The 14892-nt window shown below is 45.9% G+C and overlaps 2 protein-coding genes and 1 pseudogene across 3 annotated transcripts in view; all 3 read left to right on the forward strand.

Annotated features, from left to right (window-relative positions):
- Nucleotides 1-14892, forward strand: part of LOC140065154 (uncharacterized) — a 154690-nt gene that overhangs the window by 51356 nt on the left and 88442 nt on the right. The window lies entirely within an intron of this gene.
- LOC140065242 (uncharacterized) lies at nucleotides 991-1630 on the forward strand (annotated as a pseudogene).
- LOC140065145 (oocyte zinc finger protein XlCOF7.1-like) lies at nucleotides 5056-11103 on the forward strand. 2 transcript variants are annotated; one of them, XM_072112685.1, is made up of 7 exons: nucleotides 5056-5198; nucleotides 5994-6113; nucleotides 6240-6419; nucleotides 6503-6626; nucleotides 6708-6805; nucleotides 6946-7048; nucleotides 9574-11103. In XM_072112685.1, exons 2-7 carry the CDS (start codon nucleotides 6036-6038, stop codon nucleotides 10554-10556), a joined length of 1566 nt encoding a protein of 521 aa, XP_071968786.1. In that variant the 5' UTR covers nucleotides 5056-5198; nucleotides 5994-6035; the 3' UTR covers nucleotides 10557-11103. The 2 variants fall into 2 exon arrangements, with proteins under 2 accessions (XP_071968786.1, XP_071968787.1); XM_072112686.1 differs by having other exon boundaries at nucleotides 5193-5211.

The raw sequence follows: 14892 nt of genomic DNA on the forward strand, positions 1-14892 counted from the left end.
ACATATATACAGCATACATGCTTATTATACAGCATACAGCATGTTATATACATATTATGCAGCATTCCAAAGGGATTCCATAAGGCTGCATATTAGTCTTGGGGCCTATTATAATGTCATGTAAGAGCTCTACCTATTTAGGGATTTTGTAACAATTTATACAAATATTAAAACTACAGGTATCGGGAACAAGTGGTGGGAGGACCCTTAGATTATGAGGCTCATTTACTAAGAGGCCAAATCGCCGGGTTTCCTGAATATTACCGATTTGCGTAGTTTTTTTCCTTAAATTGCCCCAGGTTTTTGGCGCACGCGATCGGATTGTTTCGCATCGCCGTTGGCTTGCACGTGACGGAAATCGGGGGGCATGGCCGCCGGAAAACCTGACGGATTCTGAAAAACCACGGAATTTAAAAAAGAATTTGTGTCGCTTGACACGCACTTACAAGCACCAAGATGAAGAAAGTGAACTCCGGCGGACCCTGGTGTAGTAGCGACACCTGCAGGATATCGGGCGCACGACCTTAGTGAATCTCGGCAGACGCAAATCCACATCGTACAATGCGCCGCTGGATCGCGATTGGCCCGGATAAGTAAATGTGCCCCTATGTGTGGAACATTATTGGCTGATGAGTTCAGAGATATATTGAGGGGACAGGCTGTAGACGGCTTTGTATGTCATGGTAAGTATCATAAACCCAATTTGTTGTACAATAGGTCACCAGTGGAGAGACTGGCAGAGAGGAGAATCGAGGGGACAGAGGGATTTAGCAAGTGTTTTGTGTCAGCTCACGGCGTGGGTCTTCACTGCTTTACACTTCAGCGACGCGGCACTATGGCCCATGATTAGAGACAATTATCCCTTCACACACTGAATTACCAACGTATACCGAGGTTCTGAAGACCAATGGTGGTTAAACCAGCTGTGCGACTGATCACACAGGGGTGAAGTTATCTCCATGTTTACAATGTGGCAAGTGTTTGCGCCGAATGGCAAATCTTATTAGCCGTGAGAGAAGTCACACAGGGGAGAAGCCATTTTCATGCTCTGAATGTAAAAAGTGTTTTACCTATAAATCAGATCTTGTCGTACATCAGAGAATTCACACGGGGGAGAAGCCATTTTCTTGTTCAGAATGTGGGAAATGTTATAGAGCCAAATCAGATCTTGTGAGACATCAGCGCATGCACACGGAGGAGAACCCAAATTCATGTTCAGAATGTGGAAAGTTATTCCGGGATAAATTCAATCTCATTAGACATCTAAGAACTCACACAGGGGTGAAGCCCTTTTCATGTACGGAATGTGGGAAATGTTACGCCATCCAATCAGATGTTATCAGACATCTAAAAACACAACGGAGAAGCCATTTTCATGTTCTGAATGCGGAAGAAGTTTTAACCAAAAATCAGACCTTGTTGTTCATCAGAGATGGGGGAGAAACCATTTTCATGTTCAGAGTGTGGGAAATGTTATGGAGCTAAATCAGATCTTATTAGACATTTAAGAACCCACACAGGGGTGAAGCCGTTCTCATGTACAGAATGTGGAAAAGCTTTCAACCAGAAACCACATCTAAGAAGACATCAGAAAAGTCACACTGGGGAGAAGCCATTTTCATGTTCATAACGTGAGAAATGTTTTAGAGATAAATTAGATGTTGTTAGATATGATAGTGTGAAGTATTGCTGTATAATTTATGAAATGCTTTTATTTTTATATGCTTGTTAAAACGCTCAACAGTGGATGACGATTGATAACAGTGTGATAACATTCTGCTGTGCAGCAAAAGAATGTGAGGCTCCCTGGACTGATTTACGATACTACCCACTCCAAGGAAAACAGAGCCTTTGTTTCTGTGATGCCAAAGTTATAATTTACTTACCAATGAACTACGGAAATTACTTCTTATCTTTAACTAACCAAGCCCAGGTCCTTCCCCACTTAAAGTTCTGTATAATCCTTTGTGACGCATATAAAGCATCTCACATCTGCCTAGCCTTGCATCGCATCAGTGCTCCACAAAGATTGAGATATTATACCATATTTTGTCTTGGTGTGATTCCTTTGAGCTCACTTTGTGGATTTTATTAGTAATTAGAGAACCTGAGGTTGTGTGAACAGGGGCAGAACTTGACAATAGAATTGTGTTTCTCATCAGAATGAAAGGAAATGTTCTAAGCTCAAATAAATTTGTGTTAAACGCAAAAAATCATATTGGGCATTTACAGTCAAATCAGAACATGTTATCCATTTTAATGAATTTAGCATGAGCCCATTCAACTATTCTACTTGTCAGTCTCTTACCTGTTTTTCTTGAGGTTTCTATCTCTATATATCACACTGGGATGGTTTCTTGGCTGCTTTTTCTGGTGATTCTGCTGATCTGGTCACCCAATACAGTCATCAGATCTTCCTGTATAATGGACTATGCCAAACAGGCCCATAACTTCAGAACAAAACCCTACGAGGGCCAGGCTGTCTGCTATTCTGAGGCCGAGGATGCCACAGGTCTGTTCCAGATGGGTGATCTGGCCGATGACTGCCTTCAGAGCCTGTTCGCCAACACTATCAGGATCTTGTAGTCCGTGTTGAGGAGAGAGATAGACTACCAGTTCTTTAGGTCTTAATTCTCCCCTTTCCACTAGTACAAGATGGTGATCATGCACTGCCACAGGGACGGTGGCATCCTGCCCTCCACCACCATCTCCTCGAAGAGCAAGCTCCAACAGGTCCGAGCAGATGCGTTGCCGCAGCTCTGCGTAGAGCTCAGCCAAGAGTCCTTCACTGCTCGAAGTCCTGCCAGGTCTGAAGGATTTATCGGCAGAGAGCAGCTCCTCTGAGGGGCGACCATGGCTTCGGCACCTGCAGGATTCGGGGTGTTAGTGATAACTTATAAGAACCTCTTGGCGGCTTCATCTGTGGGCTTTGGGGAGTAGAGGACGCTGTAGAAATCCGTGACGACTCCCACGACGGGTTATTTTCCCCTCTGCAATCTAATGTTCTCGTTGTGTAGGTAGTTCAGAGGCGTGTGGCCAGCATGGACTTTCCTGAAAAAGTTACATTTCTCACCCTCTTCCAGGTTGTCCACCTTAGCATGGAAGATGACGCATCTGGATTCCTCCTCAAAGTGCCTTTTCAGACCCTCCTTGGTCTCCTCCAGCTCATCTCTCATGTCCCAGCTGCAGCACTGAAGGTCTTTGTAGGGATCGCAGCTGACACTGCAGCCCTCTGAAGTTCCACTTTGCCTCGGTTGCCTGAAAGAAACAACGGATTTGAACTTTAGCATACTCCCACCATTCACCAATGTCAGTAATGTAAAACATCTGTTGCTCCTCCCACTTGCATTCTGGATGTCTTCAAAAATCTATTAAAAATGCAAAGTGTGAACGCGCCCATACTGTGTGTGTGGGCATTGAGGTGGGTGTTATACTGTGTGGGGGCATTGAGGTGGGTGTAATACTGTGTGGGGGCGGGCACTGAGGTGTGTATTATACTGTGTGGGGGCATTGAGGTGGGTGTAATACTGTGTGGGGGGGCATTGAGGTGTGTATCATACTGTGTGGGGGCATTGAGGTGGGTGTTATACTGTGTGTGGGGGGGCATTGATGTGGGTGATATACTGTGCGGGGGGCATTGAGGTGGGTGTTATACTGTGTGTGGGGCATTGAGGTGGTTATAATAGTTTTGCGCCTCTGACCCGCTGTCACGGGCAGCTGGGAGATTGTCCTGGATATTCCCTCCAGGTCTCGCACTGGCTGGGGTTGTCACGGCTCTGTGTCCCGGCTAGTATATACTTTCAAGTTCTGAACTTGTGTTTCTGAATGGCTTCTACAGACATCGAGCAGGGAATCCTTTTGAGAGATGTGTCCAGTTAGCGCAGAGCAGGGACCACGTCATCATCGAGATTTTTGGTAACTAAGAGCTGTTACCTGTTACTGTTACACTGTGACACAGACTTAATGCACTGATATATAGAGATGGATCTTCTCAGAGATTATTATTGTAATTATTCAGACTATTATTATTATAAATTTTATTATTTTTTATTATTATGGAGAAAATTATTATTAATAGTAAAAATAATAATAATCATCTCCATAATAATAATAAAAATAATAATTGTCTGAATAATTACAATAATAATCTCTGAGAAGATCCCTCTCTATATATCAGTGCATTAAGTCTGTGTCACACTGTAAGGGTTCATTCACACGCGGTATGCCCGCCGTGTGCTGGAGAGGAGGAGGAGGTGACCCCTCCATAGAGAAAGCTCTATCTTTTTGCGGTGTGCGGCTCGGATCAGTGCCACACATGTGTGGCACCATATCTGCGCCGCGGCGCTATTGCCGTCTATGGGGAAGTACATGGCCATGTGAATGAGCCCTAACAGTAGCAGTTACCAGCTCTTCATTACCAAAAATCATCTAATTGCTAACCACTAAGCCTGTAGTCTAGTGGATAGAGGCTCTGTGCTATTATGGTACATGAACTGTGCAGGTTCTAGGTTCATCCTGGCTAAAAAAAAATTAATATTATTGAGAAGATGATTCTTCTTATTATAATATGGTAAAAATTTGGGGCGTGACCAGGGAGTGATTGGGGGTGTGGCTTGGGGGATCGCCAGGGCACGCTACACGTGCTGCCATTTTGTCCTTCTTTCCCTTCCACAAATGTTGGGAGGTGTGTGTTATACTGTGTGGGGGGTATTGAGGTGGGTGTTGTACAATGTGGGGGGCATCAAGGTGGGTGTGTGTGAAAATACTAACAGGGGCTGAGGGCTTCATAATTTCCATCTTTTGACAGATGTTGGGATGTTGTTCCCTTCATGACCCCAAATAATGTGCGGTCATATATTTCTGTACTAAAACAACACCTGAGATTTCTGTTTATTTTCTATAAGGATCACATGATCATGACATCATCACAGGTCCTATGTCCTCCCACACACTGATCACATGATCATGACATCATCACTGCCTGAGACTCCTCCCACACACTGATCACATGATCATGACATCATCACAGGTCCTATCTCCTCCCACACACTGATCACATAATCCTGACATCATCACTGCCTGAGACTCCTCCCACACACTGATCACATGATCATGACATAATCAGAGGTCCTTTACCCTCTCAGATTCGGCACCTCTCATAAATACAGAGCAGAGCGCTACAGGAGGAGGAGGAGGAGGTATGGTGCATTTGTAGGTGAAGGATTTTTCCCCAAGTTTATGTTAAGTTTTACAATTTTGGAAAAAGTTGGGAGTGGAATAAAGGGAGAACAGCTTCACGTGATCTAATAGTTCACCACGGAGCGTTCCGGATGTATGGAGAGGGATATTCAGCATGTACTAAAACCTAAACAAACCTTTATACACATTTGCTATCTCTGTGATGGTACTGACCCAAATAATAACGAGCAGGCATCATAGAAAATCGGATTCTAAGAAAATGCCCCAAATGTATTTTCCGTCCCGACCACTTGAAGGGTCATGTGACTGGTTTCCACAAATACGAAATCATAAGCATGAGCCCATGGTAATTCATGTGACACTAATGGACTGCACATGGACAAACAAACCTCGTGTGGACGCCGTCCCTCGTCAACACTGGTGGATTCAGAAATGTATTATCAGATATGTAATGGGGCTTTAATGGCTGGAGGGAGTGGCTCCGGAAATATCATGAACCAATCAAACTCTTCTCCTCCGGCGATCCTGTTTATCTGTTTTGCCGTCCCAATCACTGCTGCGCTCCTGGTTGTATCATGTGTTCTGCTTAGATCGGGACAGAACTGACGACCTACGTAAACAAATAGAGACCTGCAGTGATGGACGGGCATCACAAGTGAACGGGAGCACCAGAGGAGGGGAGTGTAAGTGATTTGTTATTTTTATATCCCCCCACCAGCCATATATACAATTTTTGAAATCTCATGCATTATCTGAAGGGATAATGGTTATTGTCTTATTGTCTTTCCATTTAGGCTCCTACATAATAGGACATTGTACTAACCGACTCCTCAAGGATGGAGAACGATAGAGACACGAGGGTGGAGAGAATCTTCCAGCTCACCCTAGAGATTCTCTTCTATATTACTGGAGAGGTGAGAGATTGTGATGAGGTCACATGACATCATTATCTATGGGAATAACAGATGATAGGACTGGAGAGGTGAGAGATTCTGGAAATGTATGGAGGGAGATTTATCAATGTGTCTCTCCATAACCAGGATTACACAGTAGTGAGGAAGACCTCTAGTGGGCGCTGTCAGGCCCCTGTGTATGAAGGACGGGGGAGAACCCTGAGCCCAATCCCGGCTCCTCCACCTCACCCCCTGATACATGATGACATCAATGAGCAGAAGATCCTAGAAGTCACCCACAAGATGATGGAGCTGCTGACTGGAGAGGTGACACTGCTGGGAATGCTGGGACATTATACAGTAACGCTATGAAGGGATCTGGGTGATGACGGGATCATTGTGTGTGTCAGGTTCCTATAAGGTGTCAGGATGTGGCTGTCTATTTCTCCATGGAGGAGTGGGAGTATTTAGAAGGACACAAAGATGTGTACAAGGACGTCATGATGGAGGACCACCAGCCCCTCACATCAGCAGGTAATAGACAGGACTAAATCCACACGTCCTTTCATTATCTGTATGGAAAGAAGGAATTCAGTCTCTGGATGTTTCCTACAGGTAGATCCAGTAAGAGAACATCACCGGAGAGATGTCCCAGTCCTCTTCTTCTACCACAGGATTGTTCAGAGGAGAAATATGTCCCACAGGATCATCAGGTAGATGGAGATAAGACTTTTTATTCTTTGATCTCTGAAGTTTTAGTCATTAAAATTAGATAAAACTAGGTACATTGTAAAAATCCCATATTCGTATATCTCCTCACACCAATTTCACTGTGAACTTCTTTGGTTCCTAGTTTGTGTATCGGAATGAAGATGTGAAGAATATTACTGCCCCAGAGACATATGGGTGGGGGAATGTGCGATGTAAGGAGGAGCCTTCCACAGATGATTGTACAGGTAAGTGGTCACCAGTGGTGAGTTTGTCAAAATTTGTCAGGAGCAAATCAGAAACTTAAACCTGCACACACAAAGGTTAAGGGGCTGAAAAATAGGATTAATAACCCTGACAAAAATGGGAAAGTACTTAAAATAATTTTAAAAAAATTAAATAAAGAAGTTGGAATAAAAATTAATTAAAACAAAATAAAAATGATGTTAATGTCATTGAGGTTAAAGGCGCTCTGGGTGTTTAGACCCAGTAGTTCGACTTTCTAACCACTCGCTCAGGCGCTGGCCCAGCCAAGCTGCGTGGGATCCACGTCTAATGCATCATAACGAATGTGAGGATTCCCCTGTTGGCTGTGGATAGGCGGATCCTCTTGTTGGTGATGACACCACCGGCGGTGCAGAACACTTGCTATAACAGCACACTAGTCGCAGGGCACGACAGCACCTGCAGGGCATAGAGTGCAAGCTCTGGTCGTATTTCCAATTATCCCACCTAGAAATTGACACCAATTCCTTCAATAACAGGAGACGAGTGGACAAGATTGTCTTCCATCATGTGAATCACAGTTTGCATCCTGGTACTACGTGCTGTAACTGATGGTGGAGGAGGTTGAGGAGAATTGAACATGTCATCCCATTTTTTGGTTTTGCTAACGCTCCCTCTCAAGGTGGTGCTGCTGCATTGGAGACTTCCTCCTTCTCCTCCTTCTTCTGCCATTGAGCCCTAAATGTCACCACAGTGCTCTTGTACTCATTTTTCACGCTCTACTGGTGAAATGAAGGAAGCTATGCTATCCTTGTGGTGAGGGTCCAGCGGCTGGCCACCCAGTAGATATAATTTGTTATCCCTTGAGAGAGAATGGATTGTGATTGGTAATGAAGTGCTGCGGATCACTACTTTTATACACCCGGGCGTTCCTAAGCTGGAATTGAACTATTTCCTGCTGCTGGACAAACAAACACCCTTCGAGCACTTGTACAGTTGACGTTCACCTAGTTGGTACATCACATATTAGGCAGTGGGTGTGCAGAGCAGATAGTGTGAACGCTGCAGCATGGTGTGTAAATGCTGATAAAACATAAGGCATCCACTTTATGCAGCAGTTCTGGCAAAGGATGTTCAATAACCTAGATGGGCCCAAAGGCTGTTACAAGGTTCCGACCATTGTCACACACCACCTTGCTGGACTTTGGGGTCAGCGGCAGCAACCACTCGTCTGTCTGCTCCTGGATCCCAGTCCGCAGATCCTGGGTGTCGTATGGACTTTCCCATTTGTTTAGACTGTTGGTGCTGTCTGTATGAAGAAACGGCAAACGAGCAGAAGGAGGAGACAACTGAGGGCACGGAGTAATGTTTATCAATCCTGGGTGGTGACAGAAAGCAAACCAAAGTGGTTCCTGCCCCGGGCCCAGCTGCTCCTACATAACCCAGTTGGCAGTAAAGGAGATGTAATGTTCCCTCCCTTTTTTACTGGTCCTTGTGTCAGTGCACCTTGGAACTAATAGCATGGCACACACATAATTTGGTCTATAACCTGTGTGGGAACAGCCTGCCGAGAAAAGTAGTGGTGGCTAGGAACTTCATACTGTGGGACAGCCGCTGTCATAGGATCTTTAAAGCTGTCCATCTCCACCAGTCCGAATGGTGGAGCAAAGGCCAACAATTTGGAAATGCTACGAACAACAGTTCATACAAGAGGTTTTCAGGTTGTTGAGACTTTGGCCGCGCTTTATAGAGTGGTGGCACAGCGTGCAAAGTGTTCTGTCCTCCGCACGGCGTTGACACCCTGTGGCATATAGGGCAGTAACAGGCAATGTCGTGGCTACAGGTTGACCTTTGCACCTTGGCACCCTTTTGTATGACCTTCCAGACCACCACATCTTTGTCCGAACTATCACTACCTCATAATGGTGGATCTAGGACCTCATAATCACACCTGGCATCTTATACCAATAAGCCATCACCGCTGCCCTCCTCCCGAGTCTGAAAACTACAGAAATCCACAGCAGTTGGGTTTCATCATTACCATAGGTGTTATGATGGTCCGTCCAACACAAGTACTCTGGAATCTTGCAACTCTATGTCTGGAGCAGGGGCAGGTAGATGGACCATACAATATTCGCTAGGAGAATCATCATACAGCATGAGTGACTGCTTCATGACTTTTGTCTCCGACATGGACACTGGAACCTTCTTCTCCTAGCAACCTGGTGTGCACCGCAATAAGTGTCCCCCCAGAAACATCCTCCGAGGTAGTTGGTTCCACTCTAATTTCACATAACAGGACCTATAGACTGACACTAATTTTTATCACAACTTTATATGGGTGGGAGATTATCTTCATATATCCCATCAATAGACTGAGAAAAGCTGGAAGGTGGGAGCTATGAGGGTCAGGAATACTGCTCACCAGGACCTCGGAGGAAGAGACTGAGATGTTACATCAGTAATAATACAGAACCTTATGGTAAGCAGGAAAGATTTCTAACCCCAACCAGCATTATGTTTATATAATCTGTTTTATTCTTTGCAGGTGACAATGCCAAGAGCTCTGAGGGACGTCTGATATCAAATTTTAAAGTAGAGGATCCTTATATCAAACAAGACCCATCAGACGTGCATAACAGTATCCCAGGAGAATCCTCAGGCCTTCACAGCAACGATCGATCATCTAATCCTATGAAATGGGTCCTATCAACAGAATCAGTGTGGACCGTTAGGCAGAATAAAGGTCATATTGTTGTATTCCGAAGTAATCCCAAGGAGGAAAAGTCACATCAAGGTTCAGAATGTGAGGAAAGTTATAGCAATAAACCAGACGTGGAAAGACAACAGAGAATTCACACAGAGGATAAACCATTATCACAAATGGAAAGTGACACATGTTTTACAGGCAAAGGAAATGAGAGAAGTCACACGGGGGAGAAGCCGTTTACCTGTTCAGAATGTGGGAAAGTTTTTAAAGATCGATCAAATCTCGCCATACATCACAGAATTCATACAGGAGAAAGGCCATTTTCATGTTCAGAATGTGGGAAATGTTTTAGGGCGAAATCGGATCTTGTTAGACATCGACGCATACACACGGAGGAGAAGCCGTATTCGTGTTCAGAATGTGGGAAAAGCTTCCGTGATAAATCGGATCTTAAAAGACATCTAAGGAGTCACACAGTGGTGCCGTTTTCATGTACAGAATGTGGGAAATGTTGCACCATTAAATCCGATGTAATCAGACATCTGAAAAGTCACACAGGGGAGAAGCCATACTCGTGTTCTGAATGTGGGAAAGGTTTTAATTTTCAATCAAAGCTTTTTACACATCAGAGAACTCACACAGGGGAGAAGCCATTTTCATGTTCAGAATGTGAAAAATGTTTCAAACAAAAATCCGCCCTTGTTGTACATCTGAGAATTCACACAGGAGAGAAGCCATATTCATGTTCAGAGTGTGGGAAATCTTTTAGAAGTAAATCAGATCTTGTTAGACATCGAAGAACTCACATGGAGGAGAGATGAACTCAATCTTATTAATCCTGAGAGAAATCACACCGGGGAAAGAAACCATTTTCCTGGTCATAATGCGGGAAGTGATTGAGAGATAAATCAGACCTTAGTAGATGGAAGAGAATTTGAGCTGAAAAAAGTTTCAGGTCCTGAATGTAAGAGTTGTTGTTACATGTATCTTGTAATACATGTGGGAAAGTGTTTGCACCAGTTTTCTGTCTGGCTTTGCACTAGAAAGAAACTGGAAACTCACCAGTTTTGTGTCAGACAAGACAGAAATGGGCAGCACAGTGGCTCAGTGGTTAGCATTACAGCCTTGCAGCGCTGGGGCCCTGCATTCAAGTCCCATCCAGGTCAACATCTGCAAAGAGTTTGTATGTTCTCTCCGTGTTTGCGTGGGTTCCTTCCAGGTCCCCCGGTTTCCTCCCACACTCCAAAACATACTGGTAGATTAGATTAGATTGTTAGCCCCCTTGGGGACAGGGACTGATTTGGTAAGCAATGTGCTGTGCTGCATAATCTGTGAGCGCTATATAAATAAAAGGAATTATTATTCGAAAAAATGTGCATTTAAAAGGGGCTGTTACCGTTTAGTCGGACCGGGCCCCACAATTCTGTTCTGCACCAAAAAAAAAAAATGTTACATTCTGCCGGAGCAGAGCAGGTGTCGCCAGATTTATGAATACTGTGTGACACAATTCATGAATCCGGCACCCCCTGCCAACAACACAGGACACTGCACATACTACAGTTTGCACTATTTTTGATAAATGTGGGCCATTGTTGTGTTCAAAGTGTGGGAAATGTTATAGTGTCTAATCAGAGAATTCACACGGAAGAGAAACCGTTTTTGGAGAAGGAAATGTTTTAGGCACAGGAAGGAAATTAGTTTAGTCCCCAAAAAATAATTACTGACAAAGTACAAGCATAATTGACAGAACTCAGATCTCCCTCTATATTGGACAGGGGACACCTGGGGCTGGAATCTAAATGGCACCCGAATTTCACCAGAGCCCGCCGCAAAGTGGGTTGGTCTTGCTGCAGCATGGTGCCACTAGGTCGTTCCACAGGTGCGACTTGTCTCCAGTGACAGCCAAGCTTTTTCATTGGCATTAAGCTCAAAGATCCGTCAGGGAATGCTGGAAAGGGGGCGATATTCAGCTGATTAGGGGAAGTGACCAGCGCCAATCAGCAATGCTCTGGCCCTTTAAATCTGCGAGCGCCGTTGCACACGCACCTTAGGAGACGGAGACGCATGTGCTGGGAAGCCGGGACAGAGGCGAGGTGAGTGAGGATGGTGGGAGCAGCGGTCACCACCACGGAGAGGGGGACGGGTGCGCTTACCTCTCACAGTCTTGTGAGATTGCTGAGAGAAGCGGTTCAAGATGACAGGTTTCAGGAGGGAGACATGTAAGGAGTTTGGAGCTTATACGCCACAGGATGTATGCGTTTTATCACCTCAAAAGGACCGCGAAGACAACCACGCCTTGTCACCCGGAGAGAAGACAGGAGGAGTCCTACATTTCTTATCAGCCTGAGTCTTGGTGCGGGCATTGGCCCGAAGGAGAGATTGATGAGTCTGTTCCCAAATTGATTTGAGGTCCTGTAACAGGGGTTTGTGGCGCCGGCTTTCATGCAACATAAAAAGGGGATTGTGGGCGGGACGATCGGACTGATTCTGACTGAGCGCAGGACTTAACTGTACCAGGAAAAAGCGGATGAACTCCGGTGGACCTAAGTGGGAAAGCGACACATGCACGATATTGGATGCACGATATTAGTCAATTGTGGCATGATCGCCGGACGGTGGAAAAGTGCATGATCGCTAGACAATACACTTTTGGGGAACTCCAGCAGCCCGGTATGTAAATGTGCCCCAATGTGTTGAGGAAGTCCATGAAGCCAGAAGATGTGTTGAAAGAACAAATTGGCAAGACGTGGAGCAAGTGGAAGACCTGGAAGAAAAACAAAATGGGATACCTAGGAAAACCAGTCAGTCGCCACCCAGATGACGGTATTGCCAGAGGAAGGTGGAAGATCTGTGACAAAGTCCATAGCCATGTGCAACCACGGGCGACTGGGTATTGGTAACGGAAGCAACAGGCCAGCCGGTTTGAGGCGAGAAGGCTTATTACGGGCATAGGAAGTGCAGGACCCCACAAAATCCCGAACATCTTTGACCAGGTCAGGCCACCAGTACTAGCGGAAGATAAGGGCCACGGAGCGTTGCATCCCAGGTTGCCCAGCCAGACGCGAAGAATGTCCCCAAGACAAAATCCTCTTCCGCAGTGCAGGTCGGATATACTTCTTGTCAGGGGAAGATGCTGAAGATCCACCGGAGTGGCAACAACCAGTTGTTCAGGAGAGATGATATGCCGAGGTACCGGCTCTTCTCCAATGACATCAGAAGCACGGGAAAGGGCATCCGCCTTGATATTCTTCTGGAACAACAGATTGAAACATGAAAAGAAGAGCGACCAACAGGCTTGCCTGGCATTAAGACGCTGGATTGTCTGGAAATACAGGACATTTTTATGATCTGTATAAACACAAACCGGATGGTGGGCTCCATCTAGAAGATATCGCCATTCTTTTAGGGCAAGTTTGATGGCCAATAGTTCTCCTATGGAGTAATTCCTCTCTGCGGAGGAAAAAGTCATAGAGAAAAAGCCGCAAGTGAGAGATGGCTTCTTCAGCCACCGAGGACCAGAGGTGGGGATTGGTTCTTGGTGAGTGCCACGATGGGAGACACCAGAGTGGAGAAATGCGGGATAAACTGCTGATAATAGTTCGCATAACCCAGGAATCTCTGTATGGCACGTAGACCTTCCGGATGCGGCCACTGTAGTGCAAATGACAGTTTAGGAGATCTGGAGACCTCTGTCGGAGATATATAGCTGAGGAAAGGAAGGCTCCGTTGGTGAAACAGACATTTCTCGAGCTTGGCGTAGAGACAATTGGCCCAAAGGTGACCAAGAACTTGCCGTACGTGGGACTGGTGGGTCTCAAGGTCTGGAGACAACACCAAAATGTCATCTAGATAGACTATGACACACGTATACAGCAGATCTCTGAAGATGTCATTGACAGATTCTTGAAAAACAGCTAGGGCATTACACAGTCCGAATGGCATCACCAGGTACATGAAATGCCCATCAAGAGTTTTAAAAGCTGTCTTCCATTCGTCACCCTTGCGGATTCAGATGAGGTTGTAGGCCCTACGAAGGTCCAGCTTGGAGAAGACCCTGGAACCACACAGGCGGTCAAAGAGCTCTGTGATCAACGGCAACAGATAGCGGTTCTTAACCGTGATCTTGTTAAGACCGCGATAGTCAATGCAAGAATGGAGTGAGCCATCCTTCTTGGTCATGATAAAAAATCCTGCACCAGCCTGAGAGGAGGACTATAAAGCCTCTCTGCAGGTTCTCTTTAATATACTCCGACATTGCTGCAGTCTCGAGAACAGAGAGAGGCACCCGGCAGGAGATCCACAGGGCAGTCGTAGGGACTCTGGTTGTTTCTTGGAGAAAACATCTGCAAAGTCCTGGTACCGCATAGGTAGGCCCTCCAAAGGCTTGGTAGATACAGAGGAGGCCAAAACAGGTACTGGTAAAGATGCCACCATGCAGCGGGACTGACGCTCTGGTCCCCAATGAAGGATCTCCCCTGTCAGCCAGCTAAGGACCTGTGCTTGGAGTTTCAGCCAAGGAAGACCCAGCAGGAGAGATGAGGTGGAGTATGCCAACACTTAAGAGGACAGTCTCTCCTTATGAAGAGCTCAGTACTGTACCGGACCAGATCTGAGAGAATTTGGACGATGACTGAGGAGATGACCAGAGGTTTCTTGAGAAGGACTATAGGGATGTTATGTTGGGAGACCAGGGCAGCATCAACGAAGTTCCCTGCAGTGTCCAGAAAAGCGGTCATCTGAATCTGGCTAAGGGGGCCGTAACTGAGGAGCACGGGAATATTCAGGCCGCCAGGGGAAGAGGACTTGCATATGAACCCCTTCTGCAGATTCTCCTTCACAAAGGCTGAAATAGCCACGGTTTCAGGCACTGACAGTGGGTACACCCGACCCCATGGAGGAGACCTGCCCGGCAACAGGTCTATAGGAAAGTCGTAGGGACGGTGCGGTTGCAGAGTTTCCACTTGCTTCTCCGAGAAGACATCAGCAAAGTCCAAGTAAGAAGCTGGAAGACCCACCAGAGGCTTGGAGGACACTGGTTAAGTCGTGGTGGATATGGGATGATGTACCACCAAACAGCGTGACCGGCATTCCGGTCCCCAGTGAAGAACCTTCCCAGTCTGCCAGTTGAGCACAGGAGCATGACGTGCAACCACGGGA

The sequence above is a fragment of the Engystomops pustulosus genome, chromosome 6, assembly GCF_040894005.1.
Source record: "Engystomops pustulosus chromosome 6, aEngPut4.maternal, whole genome shotgun sequence".
Lineage (NCBI taxonomy): Eukaryota > Metazoa > Chordata > Amphibia > Anura > Leptodactylidae > Engystomops > Engystomops pustulosus.

Bases quoted from the DNA above. Each gene is read 5' to 3' on its own strand.
- LOC140065145 (XM_072112685.1), top strand. From the start codon at position 6,036: ATGGAGAACGATAGAGACACGAGGGTGGAGAGAATCTTCCAGCTCACC. The intron at 6,114-6,239 runs GTGAGAGATTGT...CTCCATAACCAG, and splicing joins TCTTCTATATTACTGGAGAG to GATTACACAGTAGTGAGGAA. The intron at 6,806-6,945 runs GTAGATGGAGAT...TTTGGTTCCTAG, and splicing joins ATGTCCCACAGGATCATCAG to TTTGTGTATCGGAATGAAGA.